This window comes from Varanus komodoensis, unplaced genomic scaffold, assembly GCF_004798865.1.
Source record: "Varanus komodoensis strain SLA01 unplaced genomic scaffold, ASM479886v1 scaffold35, whole genome shotgun sequence".
Lineage (NCBI taxonomy): Eukaryota > Metazoa > Chordata > Lepidosauria > Squamata > Varanidae > Varanus > Varanus komodoensis.
Window position 1 is genome coordinate 3,922,172 of NW_025335856.1, and position 17,641 is coordinate 3,939,812.

Consider the following 17,641-nt stretch of genomic DNA (forward strand, 5'->3'; position numbering starts at 1 on the left):
GAAGGTTGCAGTTACAACCCACAGGTAGGTAGTTTAGAATCAAAACACTTATCTGGGAGCAGCACTGTCAGGATACGGGAAGGCGATAGATGCATGGCTAAGAATGTCCCTCCTCCAGGGACCACAGAGCAAGAGCCAAGCAGAGAAAGGCCGGGAAGGGTGGCACAGTCCTAACGAACATGTCCAAGGAAGCATTCTTCATTTCCCCCTAGAATGGCACATCCGTAACTGCACATTTCCCCCAGAACACTTTTCCCCTTTAATAAAGAAAGAAAGAGATATTAGAATGGCGTAGTTAATACAGCAGCAGCGTGATGTGGGAAAGTTCTTGCTTCTGCCTCCTCTCCCAGCGTGAATGGATCTTCCTGGACACCTCCGGGATCACGGTGCTTCGTTGGAGGTGATTCCATTGCCCTTGTTGACGTAGAAGGGACGGTAGTGAGACTGAAAGCGGAGAAGGCAAGTGGTGAGTCAAGGTTAGGAAGCAGACAGGAGGGCATGCTGGCCGGGAGCCCCCCTGCCTGCAACTTCATGCTAACGCCTCCATCATGCACACTGAATGCTCACACTGCCCAGCTTCCATCTGATCCGTCGGAGGTACCCAGTGCCTTCAGTGGAGCCAGCCTGCCTCCCCCACCGTTCTTTCTCTAATTCAGAACTACTTAGGGTGCAATCGGCTTAATCCACATGTGCACCAAAGGGCATCCAAGCGAGCTCTGTACCCACTCAGAACCCTTGACATCCCTCTCTTTGATGCTCAATCCCAAAAGCATTGCAGGAGAAAGCAGTGAGTTTCATAGTTTCATCCTTTCATTTTAATGCATTTGCAGCTTCCTCCCTCCCATTCTCAACACACACGTGTGTGCACAGAAACACTGCTCAGTCGACTCTATTTTCTTCTCTATCTGGATTCAGCAACATGCATGTTCCACACCTTGTGCCCAGATTTTGGCAAAGGATGCAATGTGGTAATAGTTGCTCATTATTTTGAAACAAGTTTGTGAGTTAATGCACTGTCTCACCTTTGTCTCTTGTCACCCCGGCCTTTTCCACTTGCTTTTTTGGCACCAGCTTCTAGAGGGCCCTTAGGTGAGTCCCCTTGTTGGGAGCCCTCCATCCATGAGTCGACCACCCCCACATCTTGCCACCCTCCTCCTCCTCTTGTTCATCATAGCTACCGGGCTTTTGCTTCACAGAGAGAGGGAACCCTGGGGTCCCTCGCTCCTTTTGTCACCAAACTGTTTACTGGGCCAGAGTGAAAGGCAGTCAAGCAAGCTGGGGACAAGGTTGTAGGGAAGAAACCATTTCCCACGGGAGGCCCTGCTGGGATGCGAGCCCTGGCTAGGTGATACATCCCACTCCCCTGACTACCAAAATATAGATTGTAACTTCCTTGCAGCAAGGATGTGAATATTATTATTATTCACATATAATAATACATGTTATTTATTGTATAATTTAGTACTTATTTATTTCTTTTATTACTTCTGTATTTATTTATGTGTTGTGAGCCACCCCGAGACTTTGTTGCGATGGGGCGGCATAGAAATGTTTTAAATAAATAAATAAATATCCTTACTTATAAAACTCTGCAAGCGCTCAAATAAAACAATGGGTATACATGATAGGCCACATCTTGGAACCAAAACATTAGGGACTAGTCAGTCTTGGAACCAAAACAATTGGGTAGAACTTCAAGCATAGGTTCCAAATTTTGCAATTTTTTGATCCAGTGAGTTACTTTTCCTTTAGGAGAAGAGTTGGTTAAACCTAGAAATGCATGAGAATTTTTTTTTTATCGGAATTGACGGACCTTGCTCCCTCCTGATCAGACAAACTCAGATGCAATGCATGGTCAACATCTATACATTTTGGAGCTTGCAGTGTGATTTGTGGACCCCAATAAAGCACCCAGAAATAAATAAATAATAAATAAATAAAATGTTTGAAAAACACATAAGAAAAATGTGTTCTTTTGCGGGGGGAAACCCCCACAAATGCCTTTTAATCAATGGGAGAAGAATATGTACATTTCAAAAGACACACACAATTGATGAGTGCATTTGGAAAATTGGACAACAAAAGAACATTGATTTCCGTGCAAAAAGAAGACTGCACAACTCATAATCTGATATAGTAATGAGCTTCAAGATGGAATACACAGGTCTTGGCTGAACTTGAGTTTTGCTGACTTGTACAATCTTAGTTGAACCCAAACCAAGATTATGAGCAGCATTCTTGTTCACCCAGCTAGTTACATGGATTTTTAGTGGGATGGGGAGGGGTCTGTCATGGGCTATAGGTCAGCGACACCTGCCAGTTCTGCCCCAGTTTCCTTCCACGTCTCTGAGGCTCTGTATTGCTACCTGGAGCAGAAAACCCATTTGCTATGCAGTGCTGCTGTTGTGGTTAACTGAGGAAGGAAATAACAAGCCCTTTGGCTCTCCCTCCATGGACTGGCGGGACAAGCCTGCTCCCACCGACTGCTGGCCTTTCCCGATGCATGTGGATTACTCAAATGCATATTTGCAGCAGCTTTAAAGTAAGATTATTGGCCCAGTGGACCATGAAAGGGTCTGTCAAGGCTCTCCAGTGCATCTATGCCAAAACTTTTCATGGCCTTTATTTGTCAGTCTGACTGTTTCCTTTGGATAGAGATGGTGGATATAGATGCAGTTTGAAGATCCAACTGCCCTAGCTGCAGCTCCATATGCATACAGTTCCCGGCAGACACACATCGAATGCAAGCGACTGCAAGAGTGTAGCTATAGGGGCTCTAGCCTGCAGGACTGGGGGGCTCAAAACCTGCTAAGGTCTGTGGAGAGGCCAGACTTGCTTGCACATCTGTGCCCTGAGGAAATTGGAGTTATAGGGCAGCGCAAGAATACCCTTTCATTTTCCAGAAGCCTGAACCAAACTGTTCCCATTCCCTTTGGAACTAAAGATGGTGAAATTTGCAGGCTGTCTGCCTCCGCCAGGTATCATGCAGTTCATTTTTTCCCTTTTTCTTTTCTTGCTATTTTGCAAATCAAATAAAATTAAAAAATGCCGAGGATCAATCTTCTCCTTCATCAACCGAGCTTAGCTGCTATCCCTTCCTTGATCCCCTTTAATCACTTTCTCCAGATTGCAGGTCCTCTTTGCATGCCGTCTGCAATTCCTACCTCCCTCGTGGATGTGTTTCCCTCAGAAAGAGTCTGCCAAAGCAGCAGGAGGAAGTGGCACCATTGGGGTTGCCCCCTGCCATTTGGAACGGGCAGCCTTCCCTTTACAGGCCTGTCTGAGAGCAAGTCTTTTTGGCCAGTTGCTTTGGGCAGTGCATCTGCTATAGGGTGCTAACCTCCAGTCTCCCCTCCAGTGGTGGGTTCTGTGGCCAGAAAAAGACATACCTCTTTTTGTCCCAAGATTGGCAGCCAAGAAGGCAAGGGGGCCCCTCTTGGGAGGCCAGGCTGATGCTGAACTTTGGGGGCAGAGATGGAGTGCAACAGGTTACCTGCATTGTGCCACCATGGGAGATCCTTAGCCCACCACCTTGGCTGCCCCTGATCTTCCCCTTGGCATGGCCTTCATCTCCAATCCATGCCATGGTGCTTCAAGAGCATTTCCCAGCAGGGTGACGCAAAGAGGAGGAAGAAAAGACTATCGGTGGCTGCTGATTCCTATAGACATTCTCAGTGAGAGGATGGAGGAAAGAGTGGAAGTTTGGATCCCAGGTCTCTTGGAAAGGCCTTGCCCTGCATGATTGTCTCCCCACCCCAGCTCTTCAGACCTCCCAATGAGGAAATGCAGAAAAGGTCCTCTTAGGCAGAAGCCAGGTCAGGGTCTGTGGGGCACAAGTCCTTTGTGTCAAGGCCCAACAAATCTTGAAAGCCTCGGAGACCCTTGTTGCTCTGGCCCCCAGAGGCAGGTTAAAGACCTATGTACTTCTACTTTCCGAAGCTGGGCCTGCATGCTGATGTGTTTCTCTCTGAATTTTATCAGTCTAACAGTTTGGCAACTATCATAGTGTGTGTGTTTAAAATAAAATAGGGTTGCACAAATCAGCCAAACCTGAGCTCACCAGATTCTAACTTGAAGCTCATTCTGACTTGAATCCATATCAAACTAACAACCCTGGCTTTTTGTATGTTTTCATGTGTAAATCTGTGTGGATTTTCATATGTGTTTTCCCAAATATATGCACCATTTTCTAATGTGTACATTTTTGTCTGCATTTTTTCAAAACCACAGATGTTTTCATTCATTTGTTTCAAATGGCTTTGGTTCATAAATTGCACTGCAAGCTTGAAAATGAATGGATTTTGATCAGCACTCGATTCCAAGTCTGTGCTTGGCCCAAAAGGTGCAAATTGGGTACATCCATATCAAAGGACAACTGGAACAAATTTCTTAGACATCCGGATAAGAATAATATGTTAGGATAATTTCTGACATTTGATGGTTGGATATTTCTGGTTATGTATCATACACCACCTAGGAAATTTTGTATGGAAAGGCACTCTAAAAAAAAAGAACAATCCTATGACCAGATGTATATTATTATATAATTATATTACATTATATTATCAATATATTGTTATCATCATCATCATCATCATCATCATCATCATCATCCATATATTCTAGAATAATAATAATGACAATGACAACCCAGATGGCATTGTCTAGAGATACATAGGGCAGGACAGAGTCCTAGCTGTCCCTTTGGAAAAGCAGTCCAAGACTGGAGGTGGAACTTCAGCCTGAGAGCTTGCCCCTGCATGTTGGCTCAGCGATGAAGAGGGAAGCCCACCTACAAGGACGGTGCAGGGAAACAGCTGGCTGGGAAATGCTGGGAGCTGTGGAGCTTTTCTCTCTCTGAAAATGCATAGGATTGCACTCTAAAAGCCCTTTTCATGTACAGCACGAGATGTACTGACACAAGGGACTTACCAGCATGCTCTGTTTGGAGGACTTCCATGTCTGAGGCTGGGCCTTTGCAGTTTGGTGCCTCACGATTGCAGGGTAAGCTGTGGAGACACAAGGCAGGGCTGGTTATCCCTGAAACAGTGTTCCTTGCATGCAAGACGACACGTTCCAGAGTGAGAGAGACACCTCGTGTGTGGGTAAGTGTATGGGGGGGGAGTCTGTCTCCCAGGAAGCATGGAGCAAGGCCAGGATGTCCAGGTCAGACAGGGGGCATTGGGAATGCAGATCTCCCAGAAAAAAGCCAGTTAAAAAAGGAAGAGGGAAAGAATAGCATGAAGCATGTAGAAGCCCTGAAGTACCATTCTTAGTATAGAGGCTCCCGTCGGACTGCTTGCTGAAATCGCCGGGTGAACTCTGGCCAATTGGGGGGAACTGATATGGCATCTTGGTCCCATTTCCCACTGGAAAATAGAAGAGGCAACATTACATTGAAGCGGGATCAAACTCTTCAGTGCTTCCCAGCTCTCCACCCTGTTTGGCCTCATGTGCCCGGCCATGGTGACTTCGTGGTGGTTCAGGAACGAGTCCCTCCCTCAGCCCCTGGGGAGGATCAACTGGTCCCAAGGTGCAGCGGGCAGGTGGAAAGGGTGTGCCTTTTCCCAGGAAAAATCAGTGGGAAGCCAAGAGCCCAAATCTGGCTGCTGCTGCTTTTATCAAAGAAACTAGGAAACAAGGGATGAGACTCAGCCCTAGCAATTTATTTATTTATTTATTTATTTTCTATTCAAATAGAATAGACATCTCATTCATTAAAAATCTCATGATTGTTTGCACACAAAAAAATAAAAAACAATTAATTCAAGAATGCAACAGTTGAAAACTCCTTAGTGCCAGCACTTAATATTAAAAATTAAAATAACAATTCACAATTAAAATAATATCAGGGTGCTATCGCAGAAAAGGCCCCCCTCCTCCTACTAGCACTCTTCACCTTTTGCAAGGAGAGCTCTCAGAGTAGGACCTCTGCAGGTGATCTTATGGTCTGGCCAGGCTCATAAGGAAGGAGACATTCCCTCAGATAATCAGGCCCTAAACTGTTTAGGGCTTTATATGCCATTCTTAGCACCTTAAATCAGTCCTGGACTTCAACTGGTAGCCAGTGTAGTTGATATAGGAGCAGCAAAATTTGCATGATATCAGAAACTCAGATGCCAAGTTCTCCTCAAATTTCCAGTGTTCTGGAATAAGCACATCCTCACCCTGACCCTGAGAAGTTTCCTGCTCCTAGAACCGCCGTGTTTAATCAAATAATCAATTAGGTTAGTTGGGCTTTTTAGAGCCTGACAATCAACTTAAAAGGTGCCCTTGATTAATTAAGCACAATCATCAGTATTACTCTTCATGCTTGTAAAAAATTGATGACACCTTAAAATAAGCCCCCACTTTTTTCTCACTGTTTTTAAAAGAGCAAGTGCTTCCTACTTGCAGAATGACTGCTTTAGCCTTATGCAAATGTATGCACATTTAAAAAATCGGCTATCAAAGGACTAATTTAAGCTCATAAGAGCAATCAGTTAAGATTTATTAAGACACAGCCATAATTTCTATCTTTACCAGAACTACCCTGTCCTGCCTTGCTGGTTTGGATGAAAACTTAACACTGTGAAGTTATACACAGTAAGTTCTGGCAGATTTGTTCTCAGTCAATTTCTCTCTTTGTGGATGTGTTCAACATCACAGTTGGGTTTATCGTGACCTGGAGCATACCTGATGGCAATTTGTCATCTGCAGAGAACTTTTGTTGTGCATTGTCACAGGAGTGCAGAGCGATGTCACATCGCGAAGCCCACATGCTCAGCCACCCATTTGAAAGTGCATGGGGGCAAGCTGGGGAGAGTTTTGTGCCTGCCCAACATCCTTTGAAAGGCCTGCCATGGGGCCATGGGGCTACACATGGGCTGAGACTGTGTGTGATCCAATTCCATCTATGCAACCAAGGAAGACTGAAACGGACCAGGATGGAGGTGTCCCCAGTGGCCCAGGTGTGTCCAGGTTTAGGCACTTTGGCTCTTGCAAACACAGTGCCAAATACCAGGTGGACTTGCTGGTTCTGCAGACCCCTTGGCGCATGTTCAGAGGAACACCTGTAGCCTTTGCAAAGCCTCTAGATCCAAACACACAATGGAGAAGAGATATTGCAGCTTGTGTACCAGATAGAAATTCACGGAAAGGAGGAAAGGTCTTTTGGCCCCTGGATTACATTGCACTTCAGATTGCAGTGCAGAAGTTGGGAGAGAAGAATAGGTGGTGCATTTTTGTGCAGTTCTGACTGCTGCACCTTCGACACATAGAACGGAAGCAATCCCTTCACCTTATCTTCATAATTTTTCCTGGTTCTCCTCTGAATGCCACCCATTGACTGCCTGCAGGGGTTGAGTCCACCCATCCTAGATTACAGCCAGAAAATGTTGTTGACTGGATATTGGTTTAGAAGTGGAAGAAGAGGTGAGGTTGGTGTTCGCCACTGAGATGCCAAGGCCAAAGAAACCAGAGATGAGCTAGGAAGTTGCTGGGAACTGGAGAGCGTCAAGTTTGGGGGCAAATTCTGGGGAGCAACCTGAGATGGGTGGGCAATCATCCAGATATAAGACCAAGAGGATGGATCTACTGAGAAATATCAGATGTTTCTCTCAATCAGCCCATAAAACAGCTTGATCTGCCTGGAAGGTGGAGTCAGTTTTTTGGGGTTTGGAAGGGAGGAGATGTATGCAGTTTTCAATCAGCTTCTACTATCAAGGGGCATTTCCCCAACAGCTTATTCTGCCTTGGCTTGTGACCTTCCTGCAATGTCTTTTGTACTGCAAAGTGAGCCTGGCTGGTCAACTTTAGCATAAAGCCTTTAGTTAGAAAGTGTTTTGTCCCAGTCTTCCTGGAAGAAGGAGGAGAAGACCTGTGAAAGACAGCCAGGATGCAGTTATGAAACTGCCTTATATAGTGTCGGACCATGACTCATTTAACTTAGTAGTGCCTGCTCTGACAGGTAGCTGCTCATGAACATGCAGTACACAGAACTTTTGGAACCCCAGGCCTACCACTGAGTTAATCTTTAAAACAACCTTCCCATGACTTCCAAAAGTAGAGTCTGGGTCTCCAGAGAACGCATCCCCCAGGCCTGGTTTAGTTGAGGGACTGGCACCCTTCACTCTATTAAGTTCACTTGGTGATGCAGGCAGCTGCACAGAGAAGGGACTGAGCTTTCCCCCATAAGGCTCAGCATTTGTCACTGCTGGGTGGTGCTTGAGAGAGAAAACAAGCAAGGGAGCATAAAAAGACTCAGCTGAGATCACACGCTTGTCCTAACCATTCTACTCCCTGGGCTCTGGCCAGGGTCCTGAAAATCTTGCTCTTCTTACTATAGTAGGGATAGCTTCAGCCATTAAGATGTCCAAATTCTAGCACCGCTTGTAACCTGTGCATACATATCCTTGAGTAAAAGGTGGAAAATTGGCAACCCTCCTTTAGCTAAAGGATGGTGTAAATATAAAACATTACATATTTGAGCAAAGTCACTCCTGGACCCATCTTTATGGTCCTTCCTGCATCAAGCAAAGGGCTTCTGTGCCAAGGACTTGGGGAGGAGCTTTGCCAGCTGGTTTTAGTAGGCCAAGCTGCATAAACCTTTCTCAGCTAGTTAAGTTTTTAAAATTCATTTTTAAATCCTTAGTGGAATTTTATGCTTTATAGTTGATGTTTTTGGTAATTTAACCTTGCTTGTAAGTGGTCCCAAGAGCTTTTGCTATTGGACAGTATAGAAACAAAATTGATAATATTCCTAATAATAACAATATCATGTGAACAAGGCAGAGGGGCAGCAAAGATAGAACATTAAAAGTCTCTTTGGGACGTTGGGAATGCTAAATGTTCAAGACACAATTCAGCCCTGTGCTAGACTGGGGAAATGCTGTTTATTAATTGATTCATTACTAATATTTAGGCATATTTCCATTTAGATAACTTTTTTCCTGTTGATAAGGAGTCTCTCTGGGCACATCTGGACATGTTGATTATGTATATTCTTGAGATATTGAACTATTCATAAGTTTATATGTAAATTCCTTGTTACAGACCTTTGTTGTTGTTTTTAACAGCTAAGTCTGGAAAGTTTTTAAGAGCTACTCAGGCCCAACCACTCTTGCTTTTGGGATCAATACAATGGATATTGCCGATTTTCCGTTTGTCCTGAGCTATCATGCCCTATGCCTCCAGTCTGGAGCATCCATAATGGATTCCTGGCTTTCTTCCCTTGGGCTCCACATCACCAGGACTGGACAATACTGGCTCAGGGCACTTGGAATACAGGGCATTTCCCAAGACTCGCTACCTGTTTTTATATGGTGTTCTGCAGCTGAACTACAGCCCTGGTCACAAAAGCAGGAGCAGGGGAAACAGCAGCAAATCCATAAGAGGCAGTAGAAGGGATGAGGTCTTGCAACAAGTATCACTGATGCTATCAGAAGTAAGGAAAGTACCTTTCAGGGAGAAGGCAGAGTTCCCCGACGAAAGTGACTCCTCTGTAGTCTGCATGGAAGAAAATTCCCAGGCTCTGGTGTTGTAGTTGCCTCCTAGATTTGAAAAAAAGATAAGAATCAGAAGTTAGTTGGCAGCAGACCAGCTGGATGAGTCCAGGATTCCCATCAAAATGTTCCTTTAACCAGCACAGTGCATGCCTGAAATAATACAAGCGGCTGAATTGGGAAAGTGCTCAGTCCAGGGAGCAGGTGAGCAAAACTGCTCAGGTGAGCACAGGTGAGCAGTGCACAGGTGAGCACTGCTCTTTCAGTGCACCATGGAAGTTCTGTGCTGAATCACCCAAAGCTCCTCCGAAGTGGCCATTAGTTACTTACCCATGATCTCTCTTGCAGACCGATTACCTTGCAGACAATACAATTTGGGCTTGTTGAGACTCAGGCTGTGTATGATAAAGATGTGGAGCAGGAGAAATGCTTCTCAGTGGAGAGCCAAAGAATGTGGAACATGTCTAAGGTGATGGATGTGTATATTCGGGGCATTCACAGCTCAGCCTATCAAATCAAGGCCTCCAAAGAGGTCAGGGAGGGAATGGTTAAGCTTTACTCAGTTCTCAACTAGATAAAAATATGCAGTATAAAATAGAAGAGGGCAAAGGAAGGCAAGGAGAAGTAATTTATGCTCTCTCTGCGCACAAGATTCTCTAATTTCAGTACTCATTTGCAGATTGGCATCTTCAACACAGCTGAGCAAATTTTATTTTTGAAATGCCCAGCTTGCTGACTGTTCATGCTGTTATGATGCTGTTTGCAGACCTTTTCTTCCTCTACCCTCCTCCCCAATCTTCTTCCTCCTTGCCCTTGACCTCATTTGCCCTCACTGCTGCTCAGTCTAAAAAGATATATTTCCCTGTTTGATTGGGCTGTTATCATATTAGATGCAAGCTCTCATCTCGTATTATTCTCCCCAGCACATGCTTTTAACAAATGTGCAGAGAGAAGCAGAATCAAACAGCTGGCTTCATTCCTCACTGTCCTTACTCATCTACCATCACTGCCCTCACCCCATCTTTCTGCATTTGGCTGCAGGGGATGATGAAACCTGACATTGACTGGGAACCACAGGGTTCTGGATCATGTCCTACATATATGGGGTCCTTACTCAGGTTTGGCTCAATTTGCAAAGGTTGGGATGAGGCCAGTCGCTGAATGGAGGTCAGGAGGCATCCCCAAGTCCCATGTTCACGGAGTGCTTAGAGGAAAGCCAGAGAAGAGGGCTACGTTGCTGAGACAGCATTCTCAAACTCACAAGGGCTCTCGCAGCCAAACAAATGCAATGCACATGGCACAAATGAAGCCAAGAAAGCAAAGGAGAAGAATGGAAAATGGCACTCTTGGAAGGGAAGATATGGGGAAGCAACAGGAAACAATATCAGGGCAACCCAAATCTGCTCACCAACATGAAACATGCGGGATCTCTTTCAGCCTGATGACTGAATTCTAGTCTACAATCCAGTAGACAAATACTGGAAAATTTACCTTCAAGCCCTTACAGCCAGCAATCAAGCCTTAAGAAAGGCAATTCAACCTTCTGGAATGGTGTGAGGTGGGGGGGAGTTGGGAAGGGAACAATACAAAGGGAACAATACAACACAAAGGGAATCACCAGATGGAGGAGAGGCGGTGAGGCCACAAGCAGGCAATGGGCTGGTCCAGGGCTGCACAGGGAGGCAGCTGGCCCTGGGGCTGAGGTTCCGTACCCCAGGCATAAAGCACTAGCAGCACGCTGAAACCAAGTGGTAGGACTCACACGGACAAGACACACAACTCAGTAACCAGTTCCAGCTGCACTCTCTCCTTCATACCTTTTGGAGTCAAGAACATGGAAAATCTCTTCAAGCTGTCAGGCTGGTTCCATTCAGAGTAGTTGTTCATCATGAAGCGATGGTCACCTGAAAAAGACAACCAGAGAGATAAAGAACAGTCACGGGCCCAGAAGGAGAATTAAGGACTCCATGGTAAAACTATGAACCAGCCTTCCTTCCACTGGGTGTGCAGAGCGTGGAGGATGGGAGTGTATCCCAACACATCCGTAGTGCATCAAATCCAAGAAGGCTGACCTAAGCTGAGGGTCTGAAAAGCAGCAGCCCACAAAGGTTTCAAAGGTGCGGACAGTCCTCATGAGCTGGTGGAATGCATCTCCATGCTCTGTGACCATCATGAGAGCTAAATAAATCCTCCGTCTCCAGAGGTACAGTCCCTTTGAGGACCAGATTCTGGGAACGAGCAACTTTATTGCTCACAAGGATGCACAGGTATATCTCACTAGCCCTGGCTGGAAACAGAATGAAGCATGCTAGATGGAACCTTGGACTGGCAACTGTCCTTAAAACTCATTCCAGCCCTTCCTGTGCATCATCCTCATTCTTAGTATGAGCTCACATGTAGACCCCACTTTCTTCCTCTTGCAAGGGACCCAAGGCAGCTTACACATTTTTTCTCCTCTCCTTGTGACCCTCTTGAGTTTACTGGCTGGAAGGAAAGTTGGGATCAATGTGACCATGTTGCTCCGGTTGGCTGAGGAGAATGGACCAACCTGCATAGGAGGAGAAATGATGTTCTCCTTCCTTCAAGACCTCACTGAGGCCTTTGCCACTGAACAAGGCAACCAGAAATGCTCACTTCTTCCAACTTAGCAGTGCACAAAAGTGTGCCTTAAATGGGCATTTCATGCATCATGTGCAGAAGTCCTGCTGGTAAGGGGTAAGCAACATTCTGCGGAAGCCAACATTTTATGACCTAACCTGTACTTTATGGCCACCTACCAATCTCCATAATCAGTCTCAGCAGACTTCCCCTCCTTGCACATTTCCACTGTGGTTCCTGCCCATGCTGGAGGAGGTGAACACTTATCAACACTCTTTGCTCCTACTCTCGGACTTGGCCAGCTGTGAAAATTGCATTGTAGCATTCTCAAGAGGAGACACCAATTATAAATCAGCAGAAACAGGCATTTCCCCCTTTTTGACAGGAGTGGATAGTGCAAAGAGTGCTGTCTCGGCGGGTGGTGGGAGCAGAATGTTCTCGTCAAACTTGGGCAGATGACAATAGGAGGAGGAATAGTAACAATAACAATAGCCATATATGTTAGTAACTTTAAACATTTGGCTTTATTATGCAAAGACCCAATAAAAAGATCTTTCTTGTGCTTGCTCGTTCATTCATTCATTCATTCTCTCTCTCCCTCCCTCTCCTCCCTCCCTCCCTGAAATTTCAACCCCCAACCAAACTTGCTCTCTTATCTACAGCAAACTGTACTGACTATAAGACCTGAATCTGCTTCCTATCTCAGAGGCTTGACTGCAAAACAGAGACAATATTTCTCCATATCACAAGAGCTGTAAGAGGAAAAATGACTTTAATGGTGGCGTGGCCAGTGCTGAGAACTGGATCAAGGCGATAAGAGCTCATCTCCATCCCTCAGAAGAGAATTTGCTTAGCCCAGGTGGGGGATTGCCAGGAATGGGCACTGAATGTCTCCCATTGCCTTTTGATTTGTCAAAAGGAGATGAGGAACTGGAATACAGTTTCTATAGGACAAAATCTTTGATGCATCTCCTGATGAAGGTTGCTGTGGAAACCCCAGGTCCCCATAATTTCGTTCAGATCTGTATCCAACTTCCCTCTATTTATTCTTTGCAAAGAGTCTTGCAAATCTCTGTAGGCTTCCAACACCTCTGAAGTGCTGGAGATGTGTTGGACCACTCCTGTACAATCCACAGAGATGAAGAAGTGGATCAAATATAGAATTGGAGAGACTGTAAGCATCTGCCACAGCATGTTTTGGTACCCACAGCTGAAAACAGAATATCAAGCATGATGCAAGAATGGTGGAAAGCGACACCTACAGCAAGCACAGAGGTCTTTAATGAGCAGAGATAGACTGTATCAAGAGGAAAGTGAGTGTGTGTGTTCAGTTAGAATGTCAAATCTTCTAGACATGATGGCTGGAGATTTCCTCCAGGATCAGAAACACTGCCTTTGAATCCCATTTATCAAGGGGAATTTTATGCTTTGGAGAATACACACATTAACATACATTATATACATACTTAGCACCAGCCCTGGAGATAGGCATGAGGCCCTCACTGTCCATTTTTGTGACCATCCATACTGAAGAGGTAAAGAAGCTGAATCTCAGAACTCAGTGAACTGGGATCTCTCTAGAAAGCGAAGGGCCAACCAGGGCCAACCAGCTGTGCACTGGATTAAAAGGCTAGTGGGCCAGCCCAGCTCTTGGCTGCCTACCATTCTCCATGTGGTTCCTCTCAATGAAGCTCCTGCTGAGGTCTGCCTTGCAGATCTTCTCAACGTGCCTCATGCACACATTCAGGAGGTCGTCTCTAAGCAGCCCCATGGCAGGGCTCATGTTCTCGCCCTCGAGCAGGATGCTGTACGTAGGCAGAGAGGGAGGGATGGTGTAATTCCTCATCATGGCTCCGAATTCCTGCCAGGTGAAATCAAAGTCAGGACCATAAGCAAAGGAGAAAGATCACAACATGGTCTGAAGGCAGCTGAAGTAGCCACCTGGCCACAGCTGAGCAATTCTGCATCCAGTCAGTACCTGCAGGGGAGACCTCACTGAAACCCTGCATGTACAAACTGAGCTCATTGGCAGAAAGGTGGAATACGCATTTGCACGGAGTGCTTGTGAGCTGATAATAAAGATACATTTGAAAGGACATGATCTCTGGCAGGCCTTTTTCCAGGGTTTGGGTAGGAATTACTGCAATTTCCTGCACTTAAGTCTCTTCAGAAGCTGCTGCTTGTGCACAATTTATTTATTTATTTATTTATTTATTTAAAACCTTTGTAGCCCATCCACCACTTTGACGTCTCAGGGCACAGAATTTATGTTTTGTGATGCCTAGATGTAGATGTACACTCATGTACCTTTGCACAGACTATGGACTAACCAGATCATGGCTTTTAGCCTGAAATCATACAGATGTTTCCCATCTGATCACTTTCTGCAGGCAGTGGAGGAAACAGGCTTGCTTACCTGGAGGAAGAGCACAGAGTCACTGATCTGGCCTATTTGCTCCCTTGTCTCTTTGTCCTCTTGCAATAGCTTGGCTCTCTCTTCCAGCTCCTCCACAATCTCCTTGATGTTCTCCACAGCCACCTTCTCCCTGTGGTCCAGGCCAGCCTTCACTTCATCACGCTGTTTCTCCAGGTCACGCACCAGCTCTTTGAAATGCTGGTCTACTGTGGCTTTCTCATTAGTAGTAAAGTTCTAGCAAGAAAGAGAAAGCGAGACTGCTTGGAGGAACTCATTCGTTATTTGAAAACCAATTATGCATGGTTGAATTGACATTAAAAATAAACTAATGACTGTAACAGAAAGAAGGTCATGCTAGACACATTCTCCTTGATATACTCATTTTGACTGCATACTCAGGGTTGGGCTTCCATGCTATCTCACATTATAAACTGTGCGCCCAGCCCAAACTCAGCAGGGCAACTTCTTCCATGTATGTCTTTGTAAAGCCTGGAAAAACAGGCTGCTAATTTGAGTGCTGTTACTCACAACCTCAACACCCTCTCACACAAGGGGTTTCCTTGCAGCTGTGGCTTATAACAAGTGCAGAATCCAACCTACTGTCTAGGATGTTCAAGAGTAGCTGAACAAAGAGAAAACTCAAAGGGTGCTTTCATCACTCAGGATATAACCTGCGGCAGAGATACAACAAAGCACCAGGTGTGATGTCACCATCAATTTATGGCTTCCCAAGCGGCTATTAATCTAAAAACATTGGTGGTTTTTACCTAGAATATTCCACCCCAATGTGAATTCACTGAAAGTTCCCCAAGAGCAATCTGTACCTTAGGGAATGATAAATGTACGATGTAAATTGATAAGCTTGTTGCTATACTCATGTGCAAGTTAAAACCCTTGTGAGGATGTCTTGTAGGGCCCTGTCTCAAAATGGAAACTTTTAGGATAGGATACCAACCAAGATGGCATTTTAAGTGGCAGCATCTTCCATACTCTTGCTCAATAGCAAAGAATATTTTGCTTCTTCTCAGTATGGGATAAATCAGAATAGTTCAGATAAGAGGTGTTAAGGAAGACCTCAAACTTTGGATAATTGAAGGTATCATCACACAAACATATAATTAAGCCAGCGAGATGTATTGGACCAGGGCTATGGAATTAGGGGTACAAATCCAGGACTCCCATGAAGATCACCATGGGTTCATCAGCCTCATATGTCTCATGGGCTTGTGAGGATAAACTGCCTGGAGCAAAATGAATGCCACCCTCAACTCCATGAAAGGAGGGCAGAATAAACATAATGCATAAAAACAAATTACTGCACTTAAGTTCTCATGGTGTGCTGTGAATTCAGATGGTGGAAGTCTGCTACCTTAGGAGCGGTTCTCTCGGTAGTTTGGAGAGAGGGTGCAGGGTTTGCATGTTTTGTTCCATGCAATCTTTGCAACATTCCTCAGGTGCTCAGGGATGAGGCCCAGGGAGGCAAGATCAACAGACATTTTTGGCAAAGCCAAAGTGTGAAACTTAATGCACTGGGTAGTCCCTGGAGTGTGAGCCCATGCTGTGTGTTCTGGGCTTCCTGCCAAGGGAGCTCCTGGGAAGCCTTCTTCTCAGTCCATGTGGTTGTTCAATCCCTGCGGATTTTCTCAAAAAGAAATGCGAGCAAGCGGTGAGAACATGGAGAAGGGATGGGAAATGAAGCAACACTGGGGGAAATGGAAGTGAGGAATGACAAGAGCCAAGAAAAGTTATGTGGAGGCCAAGGTGTGAATCAGGATGGGGACTTCCTGCAAGGTAATGTAGGAGGTGGAGAGCAGGAGTGTGAAGACAGGAATAGAAGGTGGAATCCAGAAAGCAGGGAAAGGGGGTGGGTGGATTGTGCACTTCTCACCTTGATACGATCCCTCTCTTTCTGCCACTTATCCACCTCATCTTCAAGCTCGATGATCTTGAGCTGCAGCTGCTCCTTTTGCAGAGAAAGCTCAGTCTGTGGGAGGGAAGGAGGGAAGAAAACCAGTGAAATCACACAGCATGAAGCCAGCTTCAAAGTCAGCTGCTGTTCATCACTCAGGCATCTGGTGCTGGACTGCGGGGCCTGGGAATTACAGGTTCCTGGCAATGCGCAAGTGGCTCTCATGGAATGGGCAACACTGATATCCCTCTCTGGTTGGGTCAAATAATCAGTTCCCAAAGTGATAAAATGAAATCAAAGCACCAAACAGAATGCCCTGAACAGTCAGTTCAGCTTCCATTCATAGCTCGGGAAGGGACGGGGGGTTGTGGATTTGCTTCTGTTTGTCAAGACAGAGCCATTTGCTGGAGGCAGGTTTCAAAATCCAGCTGCGTTTGGAGTGACGAGCCCAGCCCAGGGTGTGCCTTGGCAACAAGAACAGCTTTTCATGTAATTACGGGATGATGTCGCCCAGTGTTGCAACAGACAAGATGATGCCCTCGGCAGAAGTTTTGTTCAGACATGACCATGGATTCATGTGTTCAGGGCTAGCCCTTTGCTGCAGCAACCCAGGTGGCATGAAAAGGAGAGGGAGGGGAAGAGAATGTGTGCTAAGCTTGGACTAAATCTGTGGAATCACTCAGACTGAAACCCCCTTCTCAGAAATGATCACAAGCAGAAGAGAAAGGGCTTCCGGTTGTGCTAAGATGTATTTTCTGTGGCAGACCTGGCTGGGGCAGGACAGATTCACCTGGAATTCCGTGCATCTGTGGGTGTGTTTGCTTTGGCACAGAACTGGCTGCTTTGAAACTGCTTGGAAACTGGCTTTTCATCCTTTGTGCACCAATATGCTGTCTATGGAAGGTGCAATCCTATGCAAGTTAGGGAGAAAAAGAGTTCCACAACTCCCAGGATCCTTCCAGCCAGTCATGTTGGATGAGGCATGCTGAGCATTTTAGGAATCTTAGGGCTTGTTTCTTTCTAAATATTCAAAGGATTGCATCCTCCCTGTGTAATCTGTGCAATGGGTCATTTACGGACCTTCTGTGTGCACTTACACAGAGGTGAGCCCCTGGACCCAAAGTGCTTTTCATAAGCAACTAAGGACTGCCTTTACTGGATCAGAACATGCTTCTATTGGGACCCACTTCTGATTTCAAACAGCAGCCAGAACCTATGCTTCTGAGAAGCTCACAT

At 45.6% G+C, this 17,641-nt stretch overlaps 1 protein-coding gene across 1 annotated transcript in view; it reads right to left on the reverse strand.

Moving 5' to 3' along the window:
* Positions 1-311: 311 nt before the first annotated feature.
* The window catches only part of TRIM29 (tripartite motif containing 29), a 30,271-nt gene continuing 12,941 nt past the window's right edge, over positions 312-17,641 (reverse strand). The window contains exons 3-9 of the mRNA XM_044439485.1: positions 16,385-16,480; positions 14,497-14,730; positions 13,743-13,941; positions 11,300-11,386; positions 9,438-9,530; positions 4,933-5,009; positions 312-444 (exon numbers count right to left, since the gene is read on the reverse strand). Of these exons, the coding sequence (XP_044295420.1) occupies positions 382-444; positions 4,933-5,009; positions 9,438-9,530; positions 11,300-11,386; positions 13,743-13,941; positions 14,497-14,730; positions 16,385-16,480 (849 nt within the window). The 3' untranslated portion in view covers positions 312-381. The remainder of the gene's footprint in view (positions 445-4,932; positions 5,010-9,437; positions 9,531-11,299; positions 11,387-13,742; positions 13,942-14,496; positions 14,731-16,384; positions 16,481-17,641) is intronic.